Source organism: Chrysochloris asiatica, unplaced genomic scaffold, assembly GCF_000296735.1.
Source record: "Chrysochloris asiatica unplaced genomic scaffold, ChrAsi1.0 scaffold00137, whole genome shotgun sequence".
In the NCBI taxonomy this organism is placed as follows: domain Eukaryota; kingdom Metazoa; phylum Chordata; class Mammalia; order Afrosoricida; family Chrysochloridae; genus Chrysochloris; species Chrysochloris asiatica.
Genome location: NW_006408655.1, coordinates 5,939,576 through 5,961,838, shown reverse-complemented (window position 1 = coordinate 5,961,838; position 22,263 = coordinate 5,939,576). Strand labels below are relative to the sequence as shown.

The 22,263-nt window shown below is 41.0% G+C and overlaps 1 protein-coding gene across 1 annotated transcript in view; it reads left to right on the top strand.

The window, feature by feature from the left end:
- The first annotated feature begins 1,309 nt into the window (after positions 1 to 1,309).
- Positions 1,310 to 22,263, top strand: part of NEBL (nebulette) — a 598,576-nt gene continuing 577,622 nt past the window's right edge. The window contains exons 1-2 of the mRNA XM_006869894.1: positions 1,310 to 1,398; positions 2,728 to 2,822. Of these exons, the coding sequence (XP_006869956.1) occupies positions 1,330 to 1,398; positions 2,728 to 2,822 (164 nt within the window). The 5' untranslated portion in view covers positions 1,310 to 1,329. The remainder of the gene's footprint in view (positions 1,399 to 2,727; positions 2,823 to 22,263) is intronic.

The following is a 22,263-nucleotide window of genomic DNA, read 5'->3' as shown; positions in this document are numbered from 1 at the left end:
AATTTGTGTTTCCTGCTACCCTCAGCATTCAGTTTGGTTTTCTGGCTCTCCTGATTAGGACTTTGAGTTTGTAATCTATTCTCATAATGCAGGTAAAGAACTTTTCGCGCAGCTCCTGTGGCGTTTACTTGCAAAATATACTGTAAGCATAGTCGTATACACTTAAAATGATGGAAGACCGTTTATTAATCAAATAAGGCTTGATTTGGGCCTAAAATGACCAGTGGTTCTCCAAGAACAGATTTTAAAAAAGTAAATGGGTTGAGAGAGAGTGATAAAAGGCTCCTTCTCATCTAAGGTTCAAGGACTTCACGCAGGAACACTTTATCTCGGAAAAGGCCAATGGGAGCGGACATTACACAAGCCACGGAGACAGGAGTCTCCCGGTTCTCAGCTCGCCTCCCGGCTCCAGGGCTTGGGTGCGTCGCTGCGCTCGGCCCGGACAGCCTCCACCCTGGGACTGGACGCTGTGCGGGGAGCGAGTGCGTCGCCACCAGCGATCTCCTGGTCTGGAAGAGAAAAGCATGTGCACCTCCCCTCCCCCTCCGTGCGCCCCTCCACCACTTTGTCCCGGACCTTTGAATACCAGGATCATCCTAGGGTTGGAGATAGGGAAGAAGAGAGAGGAAGAGGGGCTGGGAGTACTTGGATTCGAACCCTCCCCGTTTCCTCCATTCCCTGTATCTCCTTCCCGGCTACCCCCTCCCTCCGCCACCGCGGCCGCCCACCTGGTCGCCCCAGCTTGCGGCAGGAGGCTCTCTCCCCCAGCCACACTGTTGTAGTCCGCGGCTGTGGCGGAGATCTCCGGGTCTCTGCCCTCCCCCCTTCCCACGCTTCTCCCTCCCTCCCCGGGTGCCCGACGACGTGCTCGTTCACTGCAACTTTGGTCAGGGCGCGCGGGTGGGTTTGGCCTGCGCGGTGGCGGCTGCTAGGCGGGGGAGCGACTGAGCGCGAGGGGCGGGAGCGAGTGTCTGCGTGAGTCACCGGTACCTGGAGTGCTAGCGACGCAGAGCGAGCGGCGCGGAGCCGGAGCCGAGTCGGAGCCTGAGAACGCAGTCGGCCCCCAGGCGACAGGCCCCGCCGCGCCACCACTCGGTCCCCTGCCGCCCTCCCTGTCCTCTCCCGACGTTGCTGGCTCTGCTGCTGCCCGGCGTTGACTCCTGACCCCCGCACTCGGCCAACCGCATCCGTTTCGCCTGCCCGGAGGCTGTGCGGGGGCCCGCCGGGGGATGTCACAACGGCTCTTCGGAGCCCCCAGACGCTGCCCCTGTCCACGCAGCCACCGCAGCAGCTACTGCCGCCTCGCCGCTGACCCCTGGAACTGCGAAAATGAACCCCCAGTGCGCCCGCTGCGGAAAAGTAGTGTATCCCACGGAGAAAGTCAACTGCCTAGATAAGGTGAGGGAAGGGGCGCGGAGCCAGCCCAGACCTGCCGGGTACCCGGTTGCACCTGCTCGGAGAAGTTTTGGCTTCTGGGTTGGAAAGAGATGAGTGTGATTGTGTGTGTCTATTGGCACAGGGGGAGGTACTCAGAGGAAAATGCCCGAGGGATGTCAGAGATTTGCGAATGTAAGGTTGGAATCTGGATAGGTTTTTGTCGGGGTGGGGCGGCCAGGGTGCGGACTGCGCTGGTGGCCACAGAGCTGCGGCGGAGAGTGCACCGCGGGGCGCGGCGAGGGGCCCCGGAGAGCACGGGGCCGAGGTGCAGAGGCTGGGCACTAGGGAACAGTTCGAGAGCTGTGTCCCCCTCCTTCTAGTCCCCCTCGCCCCGTTCCACCTCCACTCTTATCCCTCACTGCCCCCGCATCCCTACCTCACTCCACCCCAGCGCGGGAATGTGGCGCCTTCCGTGTCGGCGGCGAGATGGAGAGGCAAATAGTAATTAATATGTCATGGAGCGACCGCTGCCGCATTGCTAAGAAGAATCCCCTCCAAAAAGCGCCGTCAAGTCTGACCCACGGGTGTCTAACCTACCCGTGGAGAATTCCAGAAGTGGCTGTAGGGGCGCCAGGTCCCTCTGGCCCAGCTCTCTGCCCTTCGCAGGTGTGATTGGAGTTGTGAGCAACCCACGAGAGACCCAGGAGCCACATTGAGTGGCTGATAAGTGAAACCAGCTGGAAGCTTTCTTCTCAAAATTTGCGTTTGTTATCACAAATATCTCTTTAGAGCAAGCCTTCATTCCGCTGATCATCCCTGACAGAGTGGGTGTTTCTGGCAATTTAGTGAAAACTGGACTGGGATTGGGATGTAGGGGCAAAGGTACTTAGTTCAGCTTCTGTCTCGTCGTATTGCCTGACTTTTCCGGTGGACATTAATCGAATCTCACAAACACAGCCATTTAGACACTTTGAACTTGATTCCTTTTTGTTGTTGTTGTTGTTTAGATCTAGTCATTCTATTATGTCCATTTCTTAATTTATCTAGTTGATAATTTCTTCATACATCCTTATAGAAGTTAAATAGCATAAGGGCAGCCCTGATAGTTCTTCCATCACGAACCTGCATGATTTGATGGGGATTAATTAAAAACTCAATTTTAATACTTTCCTGCTTTATTTACTTGTGGGAAAACTAGGTAAACACATCCACTGTTTCCTACATTTTGTTGTAATATTTTCAAATACTGGATCTGTGATGTACTAAAAATGTCTGCCTTCTGTACCTAGCCTTAAAAGAAATGGCATTGTATTAAAATGTTTAAAAAAAATTTTTTTTTTTTTTTTTTAGTACTGGCATAAAGGATGTTTCCATTGCGAGGTCTGCAAGATGGCTCTCAACATGAACAATTACAAAGGCTATGAAAAGAAGCCCTATTGTAATGCGTAAGTATTGCCAATGTGGTATGCCAGGTGTGGCACAATAACAGCATGAAAGTGAATACATCTGTTCTGACTCATAGTGTCACCCAGGTGTGGCAGTGGCCAATTACCTGTTTATGACAAATAGTCTGGGACCTATTTGTTGAAGGTCATTCATTACATTTCTTTCTTTCTAATGTGTAGGGTCATTTAGATGTCTTTCAATTAGAAGGTAGTTTTTGAGGTCTGGTGTGTTACAGAGTGAGAGAGATTTGTTTAGAAGCTTTGGAACTTCTACGGTGAGAGCATGTGGGCTCTGAAAAGTATGGCAGTGAGATTTAATTTTCATTTAATTATATGATACTGTGAATTTTATATCTGAGTTACTAGAGAAAGGAATCTTGCTCACTTGGTTTCAGTTGAGATCCTGGGGTCAAAAATCCTCTCAATTAGACCAATAAACAGAATTATGATAAAATGAGAAAAGATTGGAGTTGTCAAGTATTTAATTTTTCTTGGGTCCACAATTAATACTCATGGAAGCAGCAATCAAGAAATCAAATGATTTATGGTGGTGGTGGTGGTTATGTGCCGTGGAGTCAGTTCCGACTCATAGTGACCCTTCATAGGGTTTCCGAGGCTGTAAATCTTTACGGGAGCAGAATGCCTCATCTTTCTCCTGAGGAATAGCTAGTTGTTTCGAACTGCTGACCTTAAGGTTCGCAGCCTGATTCGTAACCACTGTACTACCAGAGCTCCTTAAATGACTTATAACACTGGGCAAATCTGCTTCAAAAGACCTCTTTAAAATGTTCAAAAGCAAAGATTTCAGTTTGAGGATTAAGGTGCACCTGACCCAAGCTGTGGCATTTTCAATCACCTCATGTGTATATGAAAGATGTGGATAATGAATAAAGAATACTGAAGAAGAACCGATGGCTTTGAATTGTGGTATTGGGGAAGAGAATTGAAAGTATAATTTGTGAACTACCAGAAGACCAAACAACTGTGTCTTGGGAGAAGTGCAGCCCGAATTGTTCTTAGAAGCAAGAATGGCAAGACTTCTTCTCTTGTACATAGGACATGTAATCAGGAGGTACCAGTCTCTGGAGAAGGACCTCATGCTTGGTAAGCATTAGTGAAAAAGAGGAAGACCTTCCATGAGAGAGATTGATACACTGGCTGCAACAATGGGCTTCAACATAACATTTGTGAGGATGGCTTGGGACCAGGCAGTGTTTTGTTCTGTTGTACTTGGGGTACAGGTACCGTGTAAGATAATGCACTTGACCACAAGGTTGGTTTGAACTGCAAGGTCAGTGGTTCCAACTCACCAGCGGCTCCTCAGAAACCTTATACAGGATTGTTATGCATTGGAACCAAGTGGACGGCACTTAACAAACAACAATTATAATGGATGAGTGAAGGCCACAGATATTTCTCAAGCTTAATGAGTTTTTCACGCTTAGTGAGTTTTTCACACCTCTTATACCATGTCTCTTGTTGGGGTGGTGGTGGTGGTTATATGCCGTGGAGTTGGTTCCATGAAGCAAAAATGAGAACATTTCAGCATCATGGTTTCTTGCTCTCCTTGAAGAGAGGTATAAATGACTGCTAAAGATCAAAGGAAGGCAGCAGCAATGAGAAGGGAAAGGGCCTACATGGCCCATAAACAGGATAATTGTTACTGGGTTAATGGAAAGTAAACCATTTTTCCTGTAACTGTTTGAACCAGTGTCCTGATTTGATTAGCTTTATGGGCCACAGTAGGATTCTTTACAATGCCACAGCCTGGGATTTAACCAGAGTGAACACAATGGCTTTGGGTGGGACAGAGTAGAATTGCTCCATAGGGTTTCCATCTTTATGGAAGCAGTCTATCACATCTGTCTCTCATGGGCTTGAACCACTGTATTGCCAGGGCTGCTTTGCTGTGGTTGTTAAATGCGATCATGTCGATTCTGACTCCTGGTGATCTTGTATTGGGTTTCCAAGGAGTGGCTGGTGGGTTGGAACCATCGACTTTTAGTCTGGTAGTTCAGTACTTATCCTAGCGCCACATCAGTGCTCTCTGTATGTATGTATGTATTTGTGTATATATATATATATACACACATACATAAAGAATTGAATGAGGGAGAAAAATAAAAGATTAAAAAAGTAAAAATAGATGCATCTGAAATGGAGTTGTTGAATGCATGGTGCCACTTGAAAATTCAGTGCTCACTGCTTAGTTTAAGTTCAGTCCAGTTAAAATGTCTTTCAGAGCTCATTTCTAGTTTATGACTCAGAGGGGCTGATCTGCACTCTAATTTATGAGTGAATTAGTACCCAGAAACCTGAGATTTGTTTGGAACCCCAAACACTAAAGATTCTCCATGAAGATAGAAACATCCTGCCATGTTGTTTCTTAGGTCCAGAACTTTTTTGTTATACGTGACACACCTTTCAATTGAGTGTTTATACAGATTTTCTCCCTGAAGTTTTTTTTAATGCTCTCCTATAAATTACTATTATTTATCATTAGTTTTGAGCCAAATTTTGAGTCAGCACCTTAGGGTTTTTTTGTTTTGTTTTTTTTTGCTCAGATTGAACCTGATATCCCACTTTATTGAATAGGTAGAAAGGGAAGCCAGGGAAACATTTATAGTGGGTTAATGTGTGGAGGAGCCATGGTGGGGCAGTGTTAAAGCACTTGGCTGCTAACTGAAAGCTTCAAACCCACTAACCACTCTGCAGGAGAAAGATGTGGCAGTCTGTTTCTATAAGAGAGAGGTGATATTTTAAATATGTGTAATTTACCCTTAAATTCATGTCATAAGGTAGGTATGCGATCTCCAGAAAATGGAGTCCAGCAAAGTTGGAAGTTATCTGCGTGGAGGGTTCCAGACTCAGAAGACCTCTCATGTTCTCAACCCTAATTTTTCTAAGGGCACCAGTTCCCCGTAAACTTGATGGTCAGTGAGGATTGCCCTCTGGAGACCCTGATACATCTGCTCTCCTTCAGGTGGTATGTGTCAGTCAGCTCTGCACTGTGGTCTTGGCAGAAGGGCTGCCATGGTTTCTCTGGGTTAATTTTCTAACATGAGACTGCTAGTGGAAAGTGAAATATTCAATGTCCATGTAAAGTAAGGCTTTATCTGTACCTTGTTGGCACATGAGTTAACATACATATACTCATATACTTAAGTGAAAATAACTGCTTTTTTCCTCCCTCTGCAACTGTTTTATTGTGAATATTTTCAAACATACAAAATGGTTCAAAGAGCAATACAATAAACACCTTTATACGCTGAGATTCAAACGTCACCTTTTGACCATACTTGCTCTATATTTTTCTCTAATTTTATGTATAAAGTATTTTTATTGTTGGACCATTTGAAAGAATATAAGACATTTCAAACTACAATATGCATCCACTTTGATTAAGGACTGAGCAGCCTACGAAAATTTAACAGTCAGTATGTTCCCTTTTCCCTCATTGCCCTAAGAATGTCTTTATAATCTTTTTTTTTTTTTTTTAATTCAGAACGCAATCAAGGTTCATACTTTATGTTTAGTTGTGATTTTTGGAGATTCAACATCAGTTCTTCAATTTATGGTATCATTTCTATCTATCTGTTTACATAACCTCTCACTGTTTTCAGGAAGAGGATTTAAGTAGCATTTCTGGTGAAAGTAGCATATATGATTAAATAAAGAACCCTCAATGTTATTAAGAATATGCTTTAAAAAGTTGAAAGCATAAGCCTAGATATTTAGCATTATTTTAAGAAAACATATAGGCTTCTTATTTTTAATTGATACCTGAGGGCAGTTTTCTAAAGGAATGAAAAGGTGAGTGCTTCTGCAGTTTAAATATGTTGCTTGTTTATGTTCACATGTGTTTAAAGAAGAAACAAGATTTCTGTTTGATTTCATGCGAAGGATAACATGTATAAAATATGATTTACGTAATATTTAAATTTTGGTCTTTGACTGGAACGATCAAAGTATAGTACACATTAAGCTGTAAGACTGAGCATAATACACAATTCGTTCCTAACACAGCAGTGCACATTATCACAATAGTTAAAAACAGGCTAGTCTACTTGAGTGCAGGCAATATTTTCATAAACGTTTATGTTTCATAAGCAGACAACAGGTTTATTCAGCACATTTAGGATTTTTCATCATGGAACTTGCAAAGAAAAGAGGACTAGGCAATATTTTTATTGCTTAAAGGTGCTGAGAAAATAACACTTAGATGATAAGACAAAAAACATAGCTCATATTTATATGTGCTTTTAGTATGCCAAGCTAAACTATAAACATTTTGATACCCAACAAGCCACACAATGCATATAAACCCTGTGGCCATTTGCCAAATAAATGATTTAATCTATGGTGTATAAAAGTCAAAATGAGGAGTTCTGTTGGTAGAGTGGTTAAGTGCTTGGCTGCTAACCAAAAGGTTGGTGGTTCGAACCCACCAGCTGCTTAGTGGAAGAAAGATGTGGCAGTCTGCTTCTGTAAGGATTACAGTCTAGGAAACCCAATGGGGCAGTTCTGCTCTGTTCTTTAGGGTCACTTGAAGTAGAAATCGACTCAGCGGCAATGGATTTGGTGTTTTTTTCAAGTCAAAATTGCATTTATAATATGTTTATTAAAAATACATCAGTGCTTTAAATTTTCAGAGCAGCATTAGTACTTAGCAATGGCAATGACTGGCCACTAAAAGTGCTGTCCCTAAATATCAAGCTATTTTAGGTCTGGGGTGGAACCAGGCAATGATGCAGTCTTGTCAATAATTTCTCCAAATCATCACTTGTGCAGAGTCCTTCCCCAATCCATAAACTGAAGATTTGTATCGACCTGCCCGCATTTAAGAAAACTTGTATCTATGTCAAATGTATCTATAGTTATGAAGGCTAACAGAATGCACATGCCTATGCTAAGTGTGTTTAATTATCCTCCCAAATAAAATTTCCTCCCACCTAATAGTTTCACTTACCATAATTTTGGAAGACATTAAAAATAATAAAACAGCAGCAGCAGCAGCAGCAGCTGTGTGTTGTGTTATTTTTGTTCTGACCGTGTTAGCCTTTCTTTTCATAAATTCTTACAGACTCTCAACAACCAGGAAGATGCTTAGCAACCTAGAACAGCCAGCTCAGTTCAGCCAGCGTATGTTTTGAGTATGCTCCAAACAAGCAAAAACCCAGTCATTGATTTTGACTCATGTCAACCCTATGCGTTACAAAGCAAAACTGCTCCAAAGGGCTTTCTTGGCTAAGGTAAATCTCTATGGAAGCAGATCACCAGGTTTTTCTTTCATGGTGCCATTGGGTGGATTTGAACCACCGACCTTTATGTTAGCAGTTGATTGCAAATGCTGATGCCACCCAAGGGATCTTAGGCCAGTGCTCCAAATAAATAGTACAGCCTCATGTGCTATTTCTCTGATGTCATTCCTTGTTAGTACCTTTACCAGTACCTACCATTTGCTCTGGTAGTGTAGTGGTTACGAATCGGGCTGCGAACTGCAAGGTCAGCAGTTCTAAACTACCAGCTGCTCCGCAGGAGAAAGATGAGGTGTTCTGCTCTCATAAAGGTTTACAGCCTCAGAAACCCTGTACAGGGTCGCCATGGGTCGGAACCGACTCGATGGCACGTAACAACAACAACCAGTTGCTATCTAGTTGATTCCATCTTCTAATGATCCCATGTGTGTCAGAGTAGAACTGTGCTCCATCTGGTTTTCAGTGGCTGATTTTTCAGCAGTAGTAGATCAATCACTAGGTCTTACTTTCAAGGTACCTCTTACCTCTCCTCTTTCAGTTGGCAGCGAGTGTGTTAACTGTTTGTATTACCCAGGGGTTCCTTTTCAACTGTCGCATCTCGGTAGTAATCGTATTTCAAAGAGTTAGTATGAGGAGTACATTGGTTAAGACAGTATTAGTACTTAGTATGTTTGTACCACCCATGGTCTACTAAGGAGTAATCAGAGGACCTCGAAGGAGATGAATGTTAAGCCTGAGATTTTTCCCACTATATATTTCACTTGTCACTGTCTGGTTCTCCCAAACCTGAGTCTTTAACAGTCGAAGGACATGAGTTATTTCAAGGGAATTTAGGAAATTCTCACTATTGAGTTAGCTCTGATTATTTTAAAATGTTACATGAAAGCTGGCCTGGTATAACTGGAGTTTTGGAGCAAGATAGCTGGATTTGAATCCTGTCTCTACCATGTTCTACTGAGAAAGTCTGTTGATCTAGGCTTTTGTTTTTGCACTGATGAGTAACACTTAACCCACACATAGTCTGTGTGAGGATTAACGAGACAATGCATGTAGAGAAACTAGCCTAAATCTTGGTTCCTGACTGTTCTTCTTTCCTCAGTAGCACTTTTTAAATTTTTTTACTGAAGGGTGAGAAAGAGGATAGAAGGGAGAAGAAATGTATCAAGTTAATGATAGACAGCCACATCTATTAAAAGGTTTATACCAGTGTTTTTCAGAGTGTGGGTTGCTATTCATTAGAAAGTTATAATCAGAATTCAGAAAGAAACAGAAGAAATTTGAGTGAAGTGAATTTGAATGGTAAAAAAAAATTTTTGGAGGGGTGGTAACCATTCCCCACCCTAAGTCACATGTATAAGTGTGTATACCAGACCATGATGTGAAAATACTTTGGTAGTCAAAAACTTTGAGGGACACTGGTTTAGTTCCATTTTCTTAATGGCCCATAGGAGTGTGGTACTGTAAGATAAGTTCTGGACTATTAGCTTCAAGGTCAGGGGTTCAAACCTACCATCTGTTCCTCACAATCCCTGTACTGGGTCACTATGAGTTGGAACCGACTTGACAGCAATAAACAAAACAATGTTCCATACATCAAAGAGTATTGAAAGTTGCTTGCAAATTTAGTTATTGTTGTTAATTGCCATCGAGTCTATTCCAACTGTGCAATAAACTTAAAAACTCAAATAGCTTTTGTCTTTAACTGTGAACACTACTCCAGAGCCTACATCTATGCCTGGGTTCAACCCAACCCAGGGATCTTTCAGGTCTCACTTCAGCAATCAGAACTCTTACTTCCCTGCATAGTACCCATGTGCTACATCCCCCTCTAGATTGTAGGACTGGGACAGGATCCATCTTGCTCACCACTTGTCTCAAGAGCCTGAGAGGTAGAAGGCACTTTGTACATATTTGTTGTTAAAATTGTTCTCATATTTCAGTGTAATCCCATTCAGGATGAGGTCCATGACTCTTTCTTCTAGGGAGATAGAGACTAACAAATCCAAAGGATCTGAGCTAGGATTAGAATTTGAGGAGACTGAATGGTGGTTTGGTAACCAGGTTAGGAAAGTTGTTTTCTCAAATATCCTTTTAAAGATAGGAGAAAAATGTAGCCTTGTTAAAATGACATTGTTAAAAAGTGACACATAGTTTCCATGGAAGGATATCATGGTATGTAGGTGTTCTAGTTAGCATTGATTATAATTTACCTTGCCTAATTTTTAGTTACATACGTCATAGAAACCAGTTAGATTGTTTGCTTCTTAACATAGACCTGACATGGGAGGCTGACAATCTTTTTGTTATAGTTGGATGATTGGAAATGAGGGAAGGAAACACTTTTTTGAGCCAAATAAATATTCCAATGCATATGCAAAATGACCTGATTCTCACCTTATAGAGCCATTAACAATATAAAATGCATTTTAGTATCTTTTGAAATCAGTGTAGAGTGCCATCTTTAAAAGTTTTGTACTGTGTTCTGGCACACTTGGGAGTATTTCTAAAAGGTGCCCTGGACATGTGGTTTCTGTTTCTTTATGATGCTGTCTTAAAGGATGATGTCAGATTAGAAAAGATTTCGAGATGAAGCACAGCAAGTCACTCCTAAATCATGGTGAAATGCAAGGTTAATGCAAGATATAGATGTGTGTGCTTAAAGGTATATTGATTATGTGTCAAGGGTTCATGTACAAATGCATTTCAGTATGTCTTTCTAAAATGTTTTCAGATGAGTGCTTTACAAAGGGTAAGTGGGCCCTGAGAATGTCAGGAGTTCAGGAGTAAGAGGCATACAGATATGCCCACACATGACATTGATGAGAACTTCCAGCCCCCTCAAAGTGCAGTCTCTAGGAGAAGGGGAAGTCAAATTTCTTTCCTTTTTCTTTGTGTTTCTGTTCTCCTATAGTTAACCTTACTTGGGAGTCCTAGGCTTTGAGTAGTGGAGGCAGTGGAATATTTATGAGTTAAATATCCAGAATACTGAATGAATTTAGTAAAAAAGGATTATTATTGATTCTTTTAAGCTTAGGTTGCCTCTTTGAATCCAGCAAAGTTCCACTAACAAGAAGGAGACAGTTCTGAAGGCTTCTGTGGTTGAACCTAGATACAGTGCACAAACCTAATGATGAAAGCAGGAAGTTGTGAGGACTGAGTTTGAATGGTGGTGATTGTTTACCCCGGCTCTGGAAACCTAGTATTAATTTTATTTATAGTTAGCTGTGCCTTTCTCATAGTAGAGTCCTTGAGGGAGCTGCTTTGCACTTAACTTCTGTTTACTTTTCCACACTCTCTATTGACTCAGCCCCAGTGAGTTCTAGGAGGAGCTAGAAGAAAACTAGTCAGATGTGTATATTCTTGAATGGCATCAGATCAATAGCTAGACCTGTGATCTTTTATCCCTCTATTTCATCTCAGTTGTCTGAGACAGTCATTTAGACAAAAATCCTTGATTAGCTCCCCCGATGCTCATTATCATTAGAGGCAGATGTGAATGAAGCACAGAGCTCTGAGAGAGAGGATGGCTGTATCAACTGAGGGCCCGTAGATGTGGAAAGTGGAGGAGAGTTAGACAGTTGCCTGCCAGTATTGAATTTGATCTATAAATGTGACTTCATTATCCATTAATTGGTCAAGAGCATGAACTCCACCAAATTTAAGCAATGCATTGGAGCAGTAAGAATGCTGTAGTAATTATACATATAACTACAGAAAAATGTAATATATAGATGTATGTCTGATGCTCGGTTTGGATAACTTGTATTGTGCATTCCTGGCTACCCTCTCTGCTGTACACCCAGACTTCATATCCTCACACAGCTGGTCATCTTTCCCAGTTCCCTCCCTTTTGTTCCCACTCCTACATATCTGCCCCTCTTGCTCTTGTCCCATGGATCAGTTCTACTCTGTAATACATGGAACCAGCATGAATTGGAATTGACTCAAAGGCATCAGGTTTGGGTTTAATTCCTTTCCTCTGATTCAGGGTCTCATCAGATTTGGTCAGTGGTTTTACCAACTGGTCTCTCTGTTTCAGTCTTTCTGTTTCTGAATGTTTTCCCTGCCATCACAATTGTTTTTTTTTTAAAGCATGCATCTGGCCATATTAATCCCTTGTATAAACACCTTTGGTGGTTTTGCATTGACTACAGAAAAAAATAAACTCAGGGTGTTTCATAATTTTATTTGCAAGATTCCATTCCATTGTCCTTTCTATTTCACACTGGACTGCTGTCTCTAAGCCTTCAGCAAATTTCTTAATCTAAGTTGCAGATCCTCAACTATAAAATGGGTAGAAATAGGTTTTACCTCATAGGATTGGACTTCTGGGTGTGGCTCTGCAGGATAAGCACTGGACTGCTGACCACAAGGTTGGTGGTTCAGACCTACCAGTCACTCCTTGGAAAACCCTCACAAGGTCACTGTGAGTCAGGACCACCAACTCAATGGCACTTAACAACAATACCTTATAGGATTCATTGGAGTATCCAATAGTAATCTTAGGCACATAGTAAGAAGTTGATAAACATTGGATGCAATTATAATTTTCATCATTATTAGACTTGCCACAGTGATTTGCTCATATGACTTCTTATGTTTACCTGCCCTCCTTTTCTTTGAAGGTTATTTTCATGTTTCAGACACACAGCTGTGACCACCTTTCTCAAGTCAGAATTTCCCAGTCAGTTAATGGACGCTTCCTCTATCCTTCCATTGTGGTTTTTGTATCTCAGTGATATAATGTTCCTAAAAACCTATGTTATACTATGATTGTGTTTGTCTACCCATTTGAGGTATTTTGCTGCTAAGCTGGGATTATGAAAGTTCTCAGCAGGGATGGAGGTGCATCAGGAGTTGGGAAGGTCAAGTCAGCTGCAAGAAGAGCTTTGCTTCTTAAAGGAATTATTTTTGGCAAGTGTTAAGGAATGGAGACTGGCATGCTACATGCTACAAGGTTCTTCTTGTTAGGTGCCATCAAGTCAGTACCAACTCATAGCAACCCTATGCACAACAGAATGAAACTCTGCCCAGTCCTGGGCCAACCTCACAACCATTGCTATGCCTAAGTCCATTGCTGCTGCTACTGTGCCAATCCATCTCATTGGGGGTCTTCCTCCTTTCCTCTGACCCTCCACCTTACTAACATGATGTCCTTTTCCAGGTACTGGTCCCTCCTGATAATATGTCTGAAGTATGAGAGATGAAGTCTGGCCATCCTGGCTTCCAAGTAACATTCTGGCTGTACTTCTTTCAACACAGATTTATTTGTTCTTTTACCAGTCTGTGGTACTTTAAATATTCTCCTTCAGCACCATAACTCAAATGCATCAGTTCTTCTAGGATCTTCCTTACTCACTATCCAAGTTTCACATGTGTATGAGGTTATTGAAAATACCATGGCTTGGGTCAGGTGCACCTTAGTCCTCAAACTGACATATTTGCTTTTGGACACTTTAAAGAAGTCTTGTGCAGCAGATTTATCTGATGCAATACGCCATTTGATTTCTTGACTGCTGCATTCATGAGTGTTGATGGTTGATTCGAGCAAAATGAAGTCTTTGACAACTTTTCTCCATTTACAAGAATATTATTTATTGGTCCAGTGGTGAGAACTTTTATTTTCTTTACATTGAGGTGCACATATACTGAACAATGTGGTGTTTGATCTTCATTAGTAAGTATTTTAAATCCTTCTCACTTTTAGCAGGGAAGATTGTATCTGTATATCACAGGTCTTCCTCCAATACTGAGCCATGTTTTCTTTTCATATAATGTAGCCTCTCAGATTATTTGCTCAGCATACAGATTGAATAAGCATGTTGAAAGAATACAACACTGGCACACACCTTTCCTAATTTTAAGCCATTTGGTGTTCCCTTGTTCTGTTTGAACAACTGCCTCTCGGTTTATGTACAGTTTCTTCATAAGCACAATTAAGTGTTCCAGAATACTCATTCTTCTCAGTGGTGTCATAGCTTGTAAGTTTGTTGTACTGTGATGACTTGCATATTGCTGTGATTCTGGAAGCGATGTCACCAGTATTTTAAACACCAGCAGGGTCACCCACGGTGGACAGGTTTTAGTTGAACTTCCAGATGAAGACAGACTAGGAAGAAGGAGACATGGTCTTTTCCTGAGTATTTAGTCCATGAAAACCTTAATGAATAGCAGTGGAACATGGTTAGCATCAGAAGTTTGAATATTGAAACATTATTAAGAGCTGAAAAAACCAGAATATTGTCAGAATAATGTAGTGTCAGAAGATAAGCCTAAGGTTGGAAGGCACTCAAAATATGACTGGGGGAGAGCTGCCTCCTCAGAGTTGGCAAGGTCCTTAGCAAGCAAATGTTTTATGCTTGACTGCCTACCTTGATGTGGAACTGTGGGTTAATGCACCAGACTGCAAAGCCGTTTGAATTGCAAGGTCGGCAGTTCAAGCTCACCAGCTGCTCCTCAGAAACCCTATATAAGGTTGCTGTGGGTCAGAATTGACTTGACGGCACACAACACCAGCAACCGTCCATGAGACAGATTGACACAATGGTTACAAAAATGGGATCAAACATAACGATAATGACGATGGCATCAAACTAGGTGGGGTTTTGTTGTACATAAGGTCACTATGAGTTGAAACCTAACACAACACAACAACTAAGCTAATGGTTGGTGGTAAGAACCATTCAGCAACACTGTGAAAATCTACAGCAACCATAAAGATAGTTGCTGTTGGTAAGTGCCGTGGAGTTGGTTTTGACTCACAGCGACCCTATATAGGGTTTCCAAGGAGTGGCTGGTGAGTTTGAACCACTGATCTTGTGGTTCAAACCAACCTTGTGGTTCTGGTGCTTTATTCCATAGTACCACACCTGTTGAACAGTTCTCTTCTGTAACACATGGGGTTGTGATGAGTCAGAAACCACTAGATGGCAACAGATTTGCTTTTGGGTTTTTGTGCTTCATGTGGTTCTTACCAAAAATGCTGTTGAAACTGTTGAGATAGTGTTGCTCATTTTGAACTGCCGACAAAGTGCTCTTTTACATGATGAACCTGTCTATGATTTTATAGGTATTTAGACCAGAATCGTAGTCTGAAACCCATCATTTCTATTTGATCAGTCATTAAAAGTTGGGTTGTTGTTGTTAAGTGTCATCGAGTCGGTGCACAACTGAATGAAAAACTGTGCCTACAGGGAAGACCACTATTACTCAAATTTAGGCACCAACCACTAAAGCCAGTAAGGATGAAATAGAAGAATTCTACCAACTTCTTCAATCTGAAATGGATCAAACATGCAATCAAGATGTATTGATCATTACTGGTGATTGGAATGCAAAGGTTGGGAACAAAGAGGAAGGATCAGTAGTTGGAAAATATGGCCTTGGTGATAGAAATGATGCTGGAGATCTCATGATAGAATTCTGCAAAACCAATGATTTGTTCATTTTGAATACTTTCTTTAGACAGCATAAGGGATGGTTATACACATGGATCTCACCAGATGGAATACACAGAAATTAAATTGGCTACATCTGTGGAAAGCGATGATGGAAAAGCTCCATATCATCAGACAAAACAAGGCCGGGGCAGACTGTGGAACAGACCATCAATTGCTCATATGCAAATTCAGACTGAAGCTGAAGAAAATGAAAACAAGTCCACGTGAGCCAAACATGAGCTTGATTATATCCCACCTGCATATAGAGATCATCTGAAGAACAGATTTGATACATTGAACACTAAAGACCGATGACCAGAAGAGTTGTGGGATGACATCAAGAACATCATACGTGAAGAAAGCAGAAAGTCATTGAGAAGACAAGAAAAAAGGAAAAGGTCAAAATGGATGTCAGAAGAGACACTGAAACTTGCTCTCCAGTGTAGAGATGCTAAAGCAAATGGAAGAAATGAGGAGGTACAAGAGCTGAACAGAAAATTTCAAAGGTAAGCTCAAGAAGATTAAAATCAAATATTACAACAAAATGTGCAAAGACCTGGAGTCAGACAATCAAAAAGAAGAACATGTTCTGCATTTCTCAAGCTGAGGGAACTGAAGAAAAAATTCAAGCCTCGATTTCGTTATTGATGGATTCTCTGGGCAAATTATTGAATGATGCAGAGAGCCATTAAAAGTTGGGTAAGACATATAAAAAGTTTGTTGTCAAACAGGTGGGTGGGAGTATTTATTAATGAAAGAACTATCAATAAAGCTGTCTAGACTGAATTTTTATAAATGAGCAAGTTTTTTTCCTACTAGTAAATTACATTTGCAAGAGTAAGAATGGTGCTTGTTGACTCATATACTCCAGTACCTACTGTGTAAATGTTCCTGTTGATACAACAGATTCTTCACTTTGCTCTTTGGGGGGAATGGTGAGCCCCTTTGACTGTATGAGCTATAGAACTCAGCCTCACTCTAGTTGTCTCTGGCCGAGCAAATGGACTCAATGTGAAGGAAGTGTGAGAACTTTCTTTCCGTAAGGGCTTATGTGTCGACCCTAGCTGGAGCTGGCCATGTGTGCACGGATAGCACACATGAGCAATAGCTAACAGTTCCTCGGTTTAGTTTAAATATTAAATTTATAGCTACATCATCAGTCATGACATTCAAATGAACAAAGAATGATACTTGTTAGAATTATGTTTTTCAAAATCTTATGAGTGGGTCCTGTTTTTAGACATCATCCCATATGCACATTCATTTGCATATACATAGCATGTAACTATTTTCCCCTATAAATAAATATGTATTTTTCAAAATTGAATTTAAAGGGGGATTAATGTTTTAATCTCTGATGAATGAAAGGTCTTTACATTCTAGGTGGAAGGATTTTATTTTCTCATGTTACTTTCTTCAGTGTTCTATGAGCGCTCCTGTATTTCCAGAGCTTAAAAAACAAATTGGTAAGATCTTTCTCTTTCATTGTTTAAAGTCTTATATGTTGCCAGTGATGTAGTTCTCTGAATCTCTTAACATTAAGTGAAATTCTATTTAAAAAGTTCTAGATGCTTAAGGCACATAATAATTAAGGGTTATTCCTGTCAAGAATAGAAACACCATATTAAAACAGTTCTTCCTCAGAGGCAGCTCTTAAAGAAGGAAAATCCTGTTTGGAGGGTTTGCCTCTGTGGTCTTTTTTTTTTTTTTTTAAATGGTAGTTATGTAACATCGGGTTTAATTGGCTAGGAGCTAGGAAGCTGGTTTATTTGTGTGTCTCTCTTGTCATGTACTTGAGGGGCTAAGTGGTCAGTGGAAGTACCTATAATTTGTACGCTGGGGCTGCTGCCCAGGAAGTGTCATGCACAATGGTAATTTGACAGATGTTGAAAGACAAGGGTATTGTTTTTTCTTTATACAGCGACGCGTATATAACAGACACTGAATACACATGTGTTGATGGATTTTAAGAGTACATTATTCTGAACAGGGTACAGCAGTCCTGTATCTAATAGCAAGTCCCCTAACTCTGGCATATTTCTCTGATGGATATTGATGAGCTGCTACTCAGGATTTAAAAATTAATTCCCTAATGGGAGAAAACAGGTGGTAACATAAAAGAAGCCACTGAATGGAGGAAGGATCAAGTAATTCTCAGAAGAGACAGCCAGGGAGTGTTTACAATTTCACCTGTCCATGCCAGTGCAGAGACACATAAGGATGTAAATAAGACCCCGAAGTATTGCCAGCATGCAGTGGGGTTTAGCTAATAAGTAAATTGTGGAGTGGAGGAACTAGTTATGCTAAAAAAAGGAACATCTCTGTAATATGTGGATCCATGCATAGAAAGGAAGAAACTTAAGGGTGAAAAAAAATGATGAAGAACGGTTGAGGGAGAAGGAAATGAAGGAGAAACAGAAGTGGCACCACTGTGGGACAGACCATGTGCCATTTATGTAGATGGGAGAGATCGCTGACACTTTCTCAACATATTTACATGTTGGCTCAGAAGCAAAAAGTGGGGGTAAAGGGAGATTTAATGATACGTCTGCTGAAAGTTTAAAAGAGGTTATCAGTTGATTTTTTTTTTTTTCCCTTTTGTTCTTTTTTTGCTTACAGTTTCTCTGCTTTCAAGTAGGGAAGGGAATTATTGCTTTGGAGCTAATTTGGAAAATAAGCAAGAATTGATGATGTAGTAGTTGTAAAGACTTTGGTCACTGTGATGTTGAAGTTTGTGAGACCAAGGAGAGGAATTTCTGGTCACACCACATGCAGACATTATGGTAGGATAAGCTCTGGACTGTTAACCACAAGGTCGGCAGTTCAAATCCACCAGCTACTCCATGGAAGAAGGATGAGGTGCTTTGCCCTCATAAAGATCTACAGCCTCAAAAACCCTATCCAGGGTATCTCTGAGTTGAAACCAACTCAACACCACCTAACAACAACAACAACAATGATGTATAAAAAGAGAGGGGGCTGGTACTTGTTTGGAAATACCTCTGTGGGGAGGAGCCATCTCTGTTTTATTCTCTCCCAGATGCCTGGTATGGGGACAGTTGTGGCTCAGTGGTAGAATTCTCACCTTCCACACTGGAGACTCAAGTTTAATTCATGACCAATGAACTTCATTGGCAATGGAGGCTTGTGTATTATGAATAGGTTTCAGATTAAGATGGGCTAGATAGAAAGGTCTGGTCATTTACTTCTAAAAATTAGCCAATAAAAACCTCATGGATGACAACGATTGATCCCCAACCTGTTTTGGGATGGCATAGGACTGGGCAGTGTTCCATTCCATTGTACTTGGACTGCATTGGAGCCAACTTGATGACAGCTGGGGTTAATGCGCCAGACTGCATAGCCATTTGAATTGCAAACTCAGTGGTTCAAGCTCACCAGTTGCTCCTCGGAAACCCTATACAGGGTCATTATGGGTCAGAACTGACTTGACGGCACTTAACAACAGCAACAAAAACAAAGTATAGCTGGTGACTAGCACAGTCCTTGGCACATTAAACCAAAATACTAAACCCACTGCCATTGAGTAGATTCCCACCCATAGTGACCCTAGGTCAAAGTAGAACTGCCCTATAGGGTCTCCAAGGCTACAGATTTTAATGGAAGCAGACCACCATATATTTCTTCCTCAGAGCAAGTGGCAGGTTCAAACTGCTTTAACTATTTCGCCACCAGGGCTCCTCCTTGGCCCACATTAAGCTTTTATTGAAGATTTACTGAATAAGCAATAAAAGAAACAAAAAGAAACCTGGTTCAAGTGAGATAGAATACTCTGAAAATAAAGTTCTGAATAAAAAAAGTGTTAATTATGCCAGTGAGAGAGAAAAGAGGAAATGAATTGTAAACAAACAAACACACCAAAAATAGCATAGGGCATTCCCCTAGGAGCTTTCTGAGTTCAGATTAATACAACACACATTTTAAAAGATAGAAAGCTGAGAATTAAAAAATGGCGCAAATAGTAAGAATGATATCAGGAAAGCTAAAGGTCAAAGTGAGCCACAGATTGTGAAAAATTCAAAAGACAAAGAAGAGGAGTTTTGAAAACACTTACATTCAGAGAAAAAAGATGAACCATCCCTTGGGGAAGCTATTGTGATAATAAAAGATAACAAAGAAAAAAGAGTTATTAAATTCCTATTTAATTTTCATCTTTTCTGCTAAGAATGCATCATTAAAACATACTTAAAAGCAATTAAAGTAAGAGTCAATAGTAGGAGAGCAGTTCCTATTTCTAGATCCAGGTGAATAGCAGCTTCCCCCCCCTTAATTGGCTGTTGAGTTGACCCTGAATTGTGGAGACTTTCTTTCTTGAGGTACATCTGAGTGGACTTGAACCACCAGCGTTTTTGATTAGCAAGCAAACCTGTTAACCATTTACAACACTCAGAGATTGTAGATGTGGTCCTGGAACTGAAAGCATGGAGAGATGATAAAGTGGGGGACTTAACAGTATGGACTAGTACTCAACTGTTGTTAAGTGCCGCCAGGTTGGTTCCAACTCATAACGACTGTTGGTTGGACCACTGACTTTGCAGTCCAGTGCTGAACCTACACCAAGACTCCAGTACTCAACTTGTTGTTGTTGTTGTTGAGTGCCATCGAGTCGGGTCCGACCCATAGCGACCCTGTACAGGGTTTCCGAGGGTGACTACCTGGGTTCAAATCCTGTTTTAATTAGTTTCTAGCTCTGGATATTTGGGACAAATTATTTTGCCTCCCTATGATTTTGCTTTTCTGTAAAATGGTGATGGTGTGTCAGGCACCCCAGCTGTACAATGGGGATCCTGTTTCTCAGTTGATAAGAATAGTGTTTAAAGCTACTATAAGAAATAAAATAATCTGTGTGAAGAATGGAAAAACAAAGTAGGCACCATGCAAGTGTTAGCTTTAATTATTATTGCTTATTCTTTTGTGGATCACTGATTGCTCTGTGGGATAAAGCACTGGATTGCAAGGTTTCCACTCCTTGGAAACCCTATACAGGGTCACTATGAGTTGAAACCGACTTGACAGTACTTAACATCAAAAACTTATGATGATTCTGTTTTTCTCCTCTGAATAGGCTTTTAATTTAATCTGCCTTAGAGTTAGTTGGTCAGTGTTATGTTTATTCATTTGTGGGCTTTTCAAGACCTCACAACTATTTTCAAGGTATAAAGCCACTTGCTCCTATGTCAATTCCAACTCATGGTAACCCCATGTGTGTCTGAGTAGCACTGGGCTCCACTGGGTTGTCAGCGGCTGGTTTTTTGAAAGCAGATCAGCAGGTCTTTCTTCTGAGGTATCTCTGGGTGGATTCAAATCTCCAATCTTTGTTATCAGCTAAGTATGTAAATGGTTTGCATTACTAGGAGCTCCTTTCTTTTCTTCTACCCGGGACTTTTATTCTGGACATTATTTTCATGGGAAGCTTGTGAAATACTTATTAGGTTGTTCTCTGATGGATTGATTCTGATCATAAGGAGAATGGCATTAAAATATTTATAAGAAAATGACTTCAGTTTCAAATGAGAAAAGGCAAGATGAAATATGGTTTAAAATCTCATAGAGAATGACAGCAGTAAGAATGTTTAGCAAAGGGAGGGGAATCTCCTATGCTGCTGGCTCCTGTTCAATTTAAATATTCTTTTGTGAGAATTTATAGTTTTCCTACAGTTTAGGATCTATATTTCAATAAAAAATTAATAATTATTAATCGTATCATATAACATTCCCAGGCAGCCTCACTTTCTTAAAACTTCTATTATAATTTTATTAAGTAATTAACAATCTTATCTGTGCTTCAAGAGTTAAAGCTGACACTTTTTTTTGTCACATTGGCTAATTATATGTGAGTATTAAAGATAAATGTCTATAGAAATGTGGTGTAGGTGTACCCTGTGATAAGAAAGGTGGTGTTTGGTTTGTTTTCAGGAGATGTGCTCCTTGTTTAGCTTAGTCTCCCAGGTGAACTGCATTATCTGATAGAACTCTTATCCACCAATTGAGCTGATGGGTATTTTGAAAAGCAGCATTCTTCCTCCACTCTTGTCCCCTGATTTTGAAAAAAAAAAAAAAAAAATCCCACACACACTCCTACGTGTCCCTCTCTTGTAATCAGATTTTAACTTTCAGTGTTTCCCAAACACCTGTGACATGCTTTTTCGTTAAAAAAAAATTAATTTGGGGTACCTGTGCATTCACACATTTTCTGTTTCTTGCAAGGTGCTTATGAACACATGGAGAAAAATGTCAAATAGGAAAGTTTTCAATCTCTAACAAAGGACAGATCTCCAACTCCCAAATTAAATAACAACAAAATGAAACAAATTGTCATTGATTCTGACTTAAGGCAACTTCACTGTTCTCCACAGGATTTTCAATGACTAAGGAGCTCTGGTAGCGTAGTGGCTACGAATTGGGCTGTGAATCTTAAGGTCAGCGGTTCGAAACTACCAGCCGCTCCACGGGAGAAAGATGAGGCTTTCTACTCCCGTAAAGATTTACACCCTTGGAAACCCTGTACAGGGTCGCTATGGGTTGGAACCGACTCGACGGCACTAACAACAACTGTTGTTGTGTTGTGAAGTACTGTCAAGTCGGTTCTGACTCATAGCAACCCTGTATAGGGTTTCCGAGGAGCAGCTGGTGAGCTTGAACCACCAACCTTGCAGTTCAAATGGCTTTGCAGTCTGGCGCATTAACCCACAATGCCACACTAGGACTCCAGGAAGTAAATTG